The sequence below is a fragment of the Cryptomeria japonica genome, chromosome 5, assembly GCF_030272615.1.
Source record: "Cryptomeria japonica chromosome 5, Sugi_1.0, whole genome shotgun sequence".
Taxonomy (NCBI): domain Eukaryota; kingdom Viridiplantae; phylum Streptophyta; class Pinopsida; order Cupressales; family Cupressaceae; genus Cryptomeria; species Cryptomeria japonica.
Genome location: NC_081409.1, coordinates 85,419,975 through 85,430,314, shown reverse-complemented (window position 1 = coordinate 85,430,314; position 10,340 = coordinate 85,419,975). Strand labels below are relative to the sequence as shown.

The 10,340-nt window shown below is 32.4% G+C and overlaps 1 protein-coding gene across 1 annotated transcript; it reads left to right on the top strand.

The window, feature by feature from the left end:
* The first annotated feature begins 918 nt into the window (after positions 1-918).
* On the top strand, positions 919-3,434 carry LOC131875724 (wall-associated receptor kinase 1-like). Its single transcript, XM_059220358.1, has 3 exons — positions 919-1,762; positions 1,879-2,064; positions 2,218-3,434. Exons 1-3 carry the CDS (start codon positions 919-921, stop codon positions 3,432-3,434), a joined length of 2,247 nt encoding a protein of 748 aa, XP_059076341.1.
* Positions 3,435-10,340: the final 6,906 nt, after the last annotated feature.

The following is a 10,340-nucleotide window of genomic DNA, read 5'->3' as shown; positions in this document are numbered from 1 at the left end:
TCTTTTAGACATACTAACCATATAGATACACGAGTTATTTTATCATCTAGTTAACAATTTTAAGATAGAACAAACAAATTTAAATGACTCAATTTTCAGATCTAAGATTTCATTTTATTAAAATATTTAAGTTATTTATTCACATTTTAAAATAATTAAATCTTTTCAAAATCAATTTTTTAAATATAATAATCAAATTTAATTATTTTATATATTAAATACCTAACCTCTTAAATATATATTAAATCATTTATTAATTGATTAAAATTCAAAATATAATATAATTTAAAATTTCATTTAATTGATAAATATAGTCAAATATGTACCTCGAATGCTGAATAGATATAATTGGAATCGCATCTGAATATATATCGCGCTTGTCATGTTTTTCTATTATAAAACTTCCTCTTCTGACTTTTCCGTAGGGCAGTATTTGTTGAAAGAGTTGAGAACTTATTACCGAACTTTACTATTAACGTTATTGTCTGGTTGAAATCAAAGAGAACTTAAAACTGAAACAAAAATTACTACTTGATGTAGCTCAACACGACATTGTGAAAAAACTATCTCCAGTCTATGGTCATATCTAAAGAATTTTTTAATTTATTTTTTGAATTAGCTTTAATCAATTGATTATTCGCAATATTTTGAACGCGTCTGCAATGATGCTTTGGAACAGGTCCAGTCTACAAACGCTAAGTATTTTATACAGCCCACAAAACAAGAACAGTGTGTGTTACACCCAGTCAAACATTAAGCAGCTATATAGTTCCCACAGCCTTTTTAGTTTCTTACCATCTTTTCTTGTCTTGTTATAATTGAGTAGCAAGTTCCCATTGCCAACAACTCATTTGGGGAAGAGGGAAATATTGGCAAACACAAATGCATTTTGGAGTGTTGGTTTGCTTTTTAATTTGCATGTGCTTGGTGGGGTTGAGTGCTGCGAAATGTGATCCTGAAATCTGTGGCTCTATGAATGTGAGTTATCCTTTTTGGATTAAAAATTCTGATTGTGGATACCCTGGTTTTCAGATCAAATGCAGGAAGAAGAGGTCTACTGGGATGCAAGCTCCATTCTTTACTGCCTATTTAGGTAACCATACTGACAAGTTTCTTCCACCTCACCAGTATGAAATTATGAAGATAGATTATATGGGTTATCTGATGATCAATTCGACTTCTCTGAAACTCCAATCGTGTGAGACAAACAGCAGTGAATCAAGAATCTTTCAGCCACCTAATGGTGGGCCTTTCACCATTTCCATGTCTAATAAATTTGTGGTTATTGGCTGTAAGACATTCGGTACTTATGCATACGGGAATTTGGGCGATGTTAGATGTGTATCGCTTTGTAAGCCTCAAAGTGATCCACCATACTGCCGCTATGGCTGTTGTGAAGTTAGCGTTCCAGATAACTCGAAGTGGTTTAATTTCACTGGTGGAGGTGTGTTTAGGTTGCGCAATTCTACTACCAACAATTATGAGAAGAAGTGTGGCTTCTCCACCATATTGGACCCCTCCACCTTCACCGTAGTAGACAATGAAACAAGCCTCTTTTGGGGAGAAGGCAGGAAGGCTTATTATGGTCTCCGCCTTAACTGGAGTATCGGCAGTCAGAATTGCTCCATGGTTAAAGAAACTGCCAATTATTCTTGCTCCATCAACGCAAAATGCATTGACTCACCTACCGAAAAAGGGCACGTATGCAAATGCCTTCCTGGGTATGAAGGAAATGGTTATTTGAATGGCACTGATTGCATAGGTATTATCTCTGCACTATTCTTAATAGGAATCACTATTAATATCTTGTTTTTTATGTTATAACCATTGCTCTTGAAAATATCAAGGATCCTGATCATAGTGATGATGGCTGTTCAGATATAGACGAGTGCAGTGATAAAACGTTGAATATGTGCGTTGGACAAGAGGAAGGAGGAATATGCCTTAATTTGGCAGGCTCCTATAATTGTTCATGTGCGCATGGATATAAGGGAGATGGCTTTACAAATGGGAAGAAATGTCTATCCCCACAATCCAAAACCACCCTCATATCTGGACTCATAGGTGAGTAGTGATTCTGTATATAACTTTTCTTTATATTTTAAATAGCATAGTCAATAAAATCATCTCTGACAACGTGTTTCTGTATATTATTTTTCATTATATTTCAAATAGCATAGTCAATAAATCATCTCTGCTTGTTTGATGAGAGCGCAGGGTCTATTTCTTCATTCATTGTGGTTTCTATGGTAGCTTGTGGACTATTTTGGTGTCTGCGGCGGCGTCGTTTGAAAAATGCAAAAGAAAGGAATTTCCGGCAGAATGGCGGATTACTGTTACAGGAACGCATAGCTTCTATGGGAGGAAGAAAAGGCCTAAGAATATTTTCTGAAAGAGAACTTCAAATAGCGTCCAAGAATTATTCAATAGAATTGGGGAAGGGTGGATTCGCAACTGTGTACAAAGGAGTTCTCGCTGATGGCTTGCCTGTGGCAATTAAAAAACCCAATTCAATATCGGATGAGTTTATCAATGAAATTATAATTCTGTCTCATATACATCACAGGAATGTAGTGAAATTGTTTGGTTGCTGCATGGAAACTCAATTTCCATTGCTTGTGTATGAATTTGTTCCAAACGGCACAGTTTATCAACATCTACATTCGGGCGAGACGAAGTTGTCATGGCAAACAAGGCGGCAGATTGCCATTGAAACTGCAGAGGCAATATCATATATGCATCTTCAAGCTTCTCAACCTATTTTCCATCGCGACATAAAATCTTCAAATATTCTGTTAGATGAAACATTGACCCCAAAAGTAGCAGACTTTGGTCTTTCTCGTTTAAGGCCTTCTGAAGAAATGCATTTGAGCACTATGGCAGTGGGTACTAGAGGGTATGTGGATCCTGATTTCGTGAGGAGCAATCAATTTACAGACAAGAGTGATGTTTTCAGCTTTGGTGTAGTTCTGGTGGAGCTTCTTACTGGTCTTACGCCCTTGCTCTCCACACAAGGATCTATGTGCGCTTTATATGACCATTTCCTCTCTGCGCTTGATGAGAACCGCCTCACTGAAATTTTAGATCAAAAAGTCATGAATGAAGAAAACCAAGGGCAGATGGAGAGTATGGCAAGATTAGCAAAAGCGTGCTTGCAAAAGAAAGCAAGAGCAAGGCCGTCCATGAGAGAGGTGGTGGAAGAACTTGCATGGATAAGAGCTGCCACAAGACAGTCGGGACTTTACAGAGATATTAGTCTTGTAGAACACACAGGTGATTCAAAACAATCACCGCTAAATTATCATGCCTTGCTAACCTCATTTGATGGTGATTATCAAGATCTTAACCCTTTTACACCTGTTACAGCAATTTCTTCAGAGGATCCATCCACTGCGTTGATTCAGATTGAGATGCCAGATAAGAATGGACGATGATCAAGGCAGGACAAGTCAATATTCATTTATTGTTTTTAAGAAATGTCAAATAACACCAGGCTCTACTCTGCGTTTCCTAATTAGTCGAGTCAAACGTTGAGCCAAACCAAAGTTTATTATTTTCGTACGTGTTTTTTTCTGAGTCTTCACGCACTATATATACTTGTAGCTGTTCTGCAAGGAAAGTTAACTTCGATTACCATGTGCAGTCTGTAATAATAACTATATTTTGAAGTGTGATAAACGATACGGTATTATACATGGGGTGTATATATTAACTAGCACTTAGCATCAAAATTAGGTGTGGTGGTATTATACAATATTTAATACATTTAATTTATTAAATTTATTGAATTGTCTACACATACATATACATAATGCATGCATGCATACATATATATCTACATACATACATACATATACATATACATATACATACACACACAATCTATTGTATTATTAGTGTAATTCACAAATTAGATTCTATTTATCTATATTTTAAAAAATACAAATATTTTGATTTGCATGAATTTTTAAATTGAATATTTTAATATTTAATACATTTAATTTATTAAATTTATTGAATTGTCCACACACATACATACATACATACGTACATACATACATACATACATATACATATACATATACATACACACAATCTATTGTATTATTAGTGTAATTTACAAATTAGATTTTATTTGTCTATATTTTAAAAAAATTAAATATTTTGATTTGCATTAATTTTTACTTTAATATAATAAATTAGTCCTTCTAGATTATGTTTCTTGAAGTTCACCATATAGATATGACAACTAATTTTTCATCATAATTTAAAATTAAAAAGTATAAAAACAAATAAATGACTCGATTTCTAAATCTAAAACTCCATTTTGTGTTTCTGTTTCTGGCCGCTAAACTCAGAAAGAGTGGGCTAATAGCTGGAGAAAAGACTTTAAAGAAAGAACTTCTTATTGAACCTTATTATAAGGATGTGTCTTGCTGAAATAAAATAAACTTAAAAATTAAATAAAATTAGTACGCGTTTATAACATTGACGTCGATGATAACGACATTTACTTACTCTCTGTATCTACAAAGCTCAAGACGACATTGTCAAGATATCAAGGATCTAATTAAAAAGATTGTTCAGATTATTTAAAAAAATATATTATCTGTCTTAATTACTTGTAATTCTTTGGAAGTGCGTAAAGATGCTTGGAATAGGTCCACTCTTGAAAGAGTCTGCACGCATATTTCAACCATGAAACCTGCTATTTAGTTTCTCACCATCTCATCTTTTCTTGTTACAACTCAGCAGCAGTTTGGTTTTCATGTACTAACACATTTGGGGGAAAGCAAAATGCTGTGGCAAATGGAAATGCACTGGAGGATTGTTTTTCGATTTTCAATTTGTAATAGGAGGCCTCACCAAAATTTAGTGTTAAGATCACCATTTCAAGGTGCAGAGTCGAGATCTCCTACACCATTGGATGGTTATACTTCATCCTCTTCTGGACCAGATCTATCTCTGGTTAGCTCTAAATCTGATACACTGGTATATGGTCTAACCTTGCTCATCCTAATCTTTATATTTACAAGTGCTCGAAGGAATAGCCCCTCTATCAATTTCGCCAAGGCAAGTGTTGGCTTAAAAATCTCTTCAGAGAAATGTGACAAACATGAATTTTCAGTTTTCTTTCCCTTATATTTTGAACATGTGAAGTAGTAATAAGTTTTTTAATTGGAACATATCACAGTTAGTTCCAATTGATAGTGCTAAAGGCATTTTAGTTGGGAAGAGTAAGTACAGCTGTGTTGTTTCTTAGGCAGGGTATCCTATCTCTCTTTTAGTGTCTATACGGTTATGCATCTAGATCTAGATTAGTTTCATGTACTCAATAGCTTGATGTTGAGATTCCACTTCATGTATTATTCTTTGTTTATTGCTCCAAAAATAATTGTGTAGATTAAGTATTATACTTTCTAGAGGCTACTAAAGGGATGCCAGTTTTCTGCAATTTTCTCAATCAGCAAGGGTCATTTGTTGAGCATGATGTTTTCTTTGTTGAAGATGGTGTAAAGAAAATGGCAATAATGTGTACAATTTTATTTACAACTGTTTCCTACCTTTCGAAACTGAGCTTTCTTGAATCCTTTGTTATTGAACTGAATTGACTTGTAAGTTCTTAGGAGGCTAAAAAAAAATGATCACCTCATTATCGTTAACACATGTGGATGCAAGACAAGGTTGGAACTCATTCACATGTGTTAACAATAATGAGGTGATAATTTTTTTAGCCTTAACATTGAATTGTTAGAAGCTAAAATATTTTATGATATAAAATTGATTGTAATATTTTTTTCTTTAAAATGTGTGTCGTTGTAAGAGATAGCTTTTACACATAGGATGTTTAACTCTAGTGTAATAAACCGAAAGCAATGCTAAAAATCAACATCTTACTAATAAGCCAATCTTAAATCAAATTTATAGTACCTAGTTAGAAGCATAGATTTCTTTCCTCATATATATAAATTTATTCACAAACTTTCCCTAACATACCATAGACAGTGGGAGCTTAAGTTACTGGCCAATATGCATAAGTATAGTACAATAATGCAAACTTTCATAAGAAACTCATCATTCTTTGTGTTGTAACTTTGACATAAGCATCCAAAAGCAAAACTATTCTTGTGCTCTTTGGTAGGAACTTCACTACTCTGCAAAACATGTTTTAATTGAGTAGTTGTTCAATTATAATAATTAATAGGTACCAATCATATTTCTTTCCACTTAACGAAGTCAAAATTAACTTGAGAACAACATTATACACCCTATTTTTTTTTGTATATTGCATATATAAGGAACATTTTTTAGAATATTAACTGATGTGAGATGATCTTCATTGGAAAAATATTGGATAGTGTTTAACATAGCTACTTGAATGGGGTCTCATACAATTAGTGGAATAGGATAGATCAAGGTTTTGTTCCATTCTATCTCACAATACTCGTAGGTGGTTTCTATTGTTAAATAATTATTTGAGGAGACAAAATTATTAGAGATTGAGCTCTTCTACATCATGAAATTATAACTAGGGCATCTAATAGTATATGCAAGTTGATGGATATGATATAGGTCATAACAAGTCTAGAAACCTCAATTGTTAGTTCATTATAGAGAGTCAAAAAGAAAGTATAAATATTGTTTTACAAGAGAAATACTACTTTGAATAGCTTATCATAATTTCATCTATGATGGGATTAATGTCCTATTAAGTGTGAGAGAAATTAATGATATTGAAACTTTTTCTCACTTCAAATCCATAATCATGTGAATATAAGGCATGCGAAGCTTGTAAGTGTGGGACTTGACTTGTAAACTATAGTAACACAAGGCCAATCACTCTAGTTCTTTAATACTCTCACAACTTCACTTTATAGAGGAAAAGGGAAACAAAATTCTAAAATTAGATCAAAATATGAAAACTAATTTAATCGAATACAATATTTTGTTCATTAGAATTAATTTGGTTACTTCTCTTCCACATAAATTAAACAACGATTAATAACCAACTAATTTATAACTTTTATATATCTCAAAGCATGCAATAAATTATTCACACAAATAGTTTAAAATTATAGCTAAAAGTTATCATAAGTAAGACAATTTAACATAATTAAATATATTGAACATTGGAATGTCTCTCAGAATAAACAAAGTGATTGTCTAAAATATAAAAAAATTATACCTCTCATGCAAGCATGAACATCCTCAACTCAAATTAAACCAACAATGAACTTTAACCTCCTATTTGTACAAAAGAAACTAAACTAGAAAAGTTATTAATTAATAGGCCATCCATGTCTTGACTCGTGTAGCCATGCTTCTTTAATGAAATTATATATGCTAGTCATGTATACATAAATTCTTGAATAAAAACCCCTCTTCCACCCTATGTAGTATTGACCATCACGATTGTAGTGTGGAATAAAATATGCTCAACCAAATCTTTGATACCATTTCATGTTCCTCATGAAATCTTTGAATGTTCAAATGATTAGTAGCCAAATCCACATATGATTATCTTTCAATTCCCATCAATCTTGGTGCATCATAAAAATTCAATAAAAACGAATCTAAAATAAAAGTAAACGGATTCATTAGAGTGTTTATAAAAAAAATACAAAACAAAATACTTTGTGAAGGCTCTCGGTGGGCTGGTAGCTCGCGGGCTTCATGCCCTTGCTAGGCCGTCGTGCTCGTAGGTCTGGATCTCCATTAAAAAAATTATATATACAAAACATGCGTAAATAAGGCAGAACTAAGATTCTATAAAAGTAAGTCAGAAAGTAAATGTACTTGAAAAGTTTAGGGAAAGGAACCAAAATCAACACCTAAGTTCCATATGTCATTATGTAGGCTTATTGTAAAATTCAATGAAAATGAATAAGTTGAAATTGATATTGATTATATAATTTTTTTAATATATTTTAAAAATAATAATACTTAATACACTTTATTTATTAAACAAATTGAATTATTGAAAGTAATTATTTATATATATTTTTAAAAATATATATTTGAAACCCACTCTTCCATTGTATTATTGACATAATTTACAAATCAGAGTCCATTCGAATGACGCCATGCGATGACTTGATAGAGGCTTCTCCTTATTATAGGGTTGTGCCTTTCTTAAATACAATAAATTTAATACGTGTTTATAGTAGTGACTTCAATGATAGGACAGGTACCAACTTTGGGTATCTTTTAACCAAACCTTCCCTGTTCGTAGGATTAATCTGACCTTCCCCGTTCATAGGATTTCCGTTTATGAATTTGCTGTTTCGACCGTTTGACCGTTTCCGTTTTCGTATTTGCTTTTCCCGTTCACTTAGCAGTTCCTGTTCCCGTAAGAGATGGATACCCTGCTGAGCATTGTGCTTCTGGACAAAGAATTTTTGTTTGGATGTTGTAGTCGCAACTGCCCTGGTAGCCATCCATGAAGAACAAATAAGGCACTTGGATTGTTTGAGAACATGACATGGACATCCATCAAAAAGAGAATTACTGGAGAATTATAATTTATAAACTTTGGTTATTGTGAAACATAAAGATGTTATTAAAATGTTTCTTTTTTACAAAATTAGTGTAATTTAAATTCTAATAATCATTCTCTACAACACATTTAGATATGAGAATTAGAGTTCCATATTTACTTTCAAATTGTATACATACATGCAACAAAGTTTACATTCAACAATCTTATTTTTAAAATTATAAGTTCATTCATATAAAAGAAGGGGGTGCACATAGTGAACCATTTATCCTAGAAGCTTAGACATTAGTATTAAATATTCGTTAATGACACATGGAAATGCAAATATTTAATTTAGATAAACAAGTGTAAAGATTACATTTTCCACACAAAATTAGAAAACATTGCCCAACCCATAAACACTATTATAACAACATTTGTGAATCCTTTCAAAATTGAATTTAGTCATGGATACAATATGTAAATAGTTTGTAAACATTTGCCAAAACATATTTCATAATCAGTTGTTGTCATAACTAGATAGTTCTTAACACTTCCATACAAGACATCCCTTCCTATCACCACTCATCATCCTCTCCAACACTATCATAGTTTTGATCATTGTTGTGTGACAATGATGTTGGTAACACCTTTCCATTATCACTATCATAAAGAATAGCCCACAATTTGAAATTACCACATTAGACTTTGTAGCATACATGTTAGGTATCTCATAGTGCGTGCATGCAAACTTGAATGATGACATGACGTGATGTACCTTAAATCTGATGGAGTAATTGAACCAATGAGGAATGCTCAATTCCTCCATACAAAGGGGGAAATTGCATGGAATGCCTCAAATAATTGGACAACCAACTAAATAGTCATGCATGTGCATTATGTGGTATCTTACCTACATCAAAATGGTTAATAGTTATTTGCTTTCACATTTTTATTATACCAAAAGATATATGCTGCCAAAAATTTAAAAAACCACATACATGCTACAAAACATTACCCAAATGTATATTATCATAATCTTTTAGATTTTGAACCTTTGATAAAGGTTGTTAAAAATATGTGCAAATGATTGATTATTTCTTCAAGAATGTTGTACATGCAAATTATATCGAGAATATAATTAACAATAGTGGAAATACTTCTTACAACGCCTTTAAGAGAACTCTTTACAATAGTGAAAATACTCTCTACAACATCACTAACAACATTTTTATAAATAGATTTCTAAGGCTTCCTAAATGATTAGAAACTCATGCAACTAAAGTATTTAAAAATTAATAAGAATTTTAAGAACCCTTCAAGCTTAATACATATGATTTTGCATCAATAAGTTCATTACCTCATATATCCTTACCTTAATCTTGTAGATAAATGATGTTGAGCTCCTAGTTCCACCGTTATTGAGAGTTCCACCGTAAAACACCACCATGCATTGCAATGCTTTATCTCATCCATCCACCAATCATGCACAACCATCCACCGATCATTGATCAAGGCATACGTAGTTTGTTTAGGCTAATTTTAGTTTTTGCATGAGTTAGTTTTTCCAAACTAGTCTTTGCATTACATATTCAGTTGAGGTTTTTTCTGTTCTTGCAAATAAAGCATGTTGTGCATACAATTAGCTAAATATGGTGCATGTAATGCATGAAGTGCATGTTGATGATATAAATGGTTGTAGAGGATGCAACCTCTATAAAAATTACTTAATTGTAATGATTAATACAAACTGCACAATGTAATCAGTTCTGATTGAATTGAATAAAGAACTCTTTGTTTGTGTAAATCAGAACTCTGTTTTTTCCTTTGTTTATTGTCATGTCTTTATTTATCCTTTGTTTTA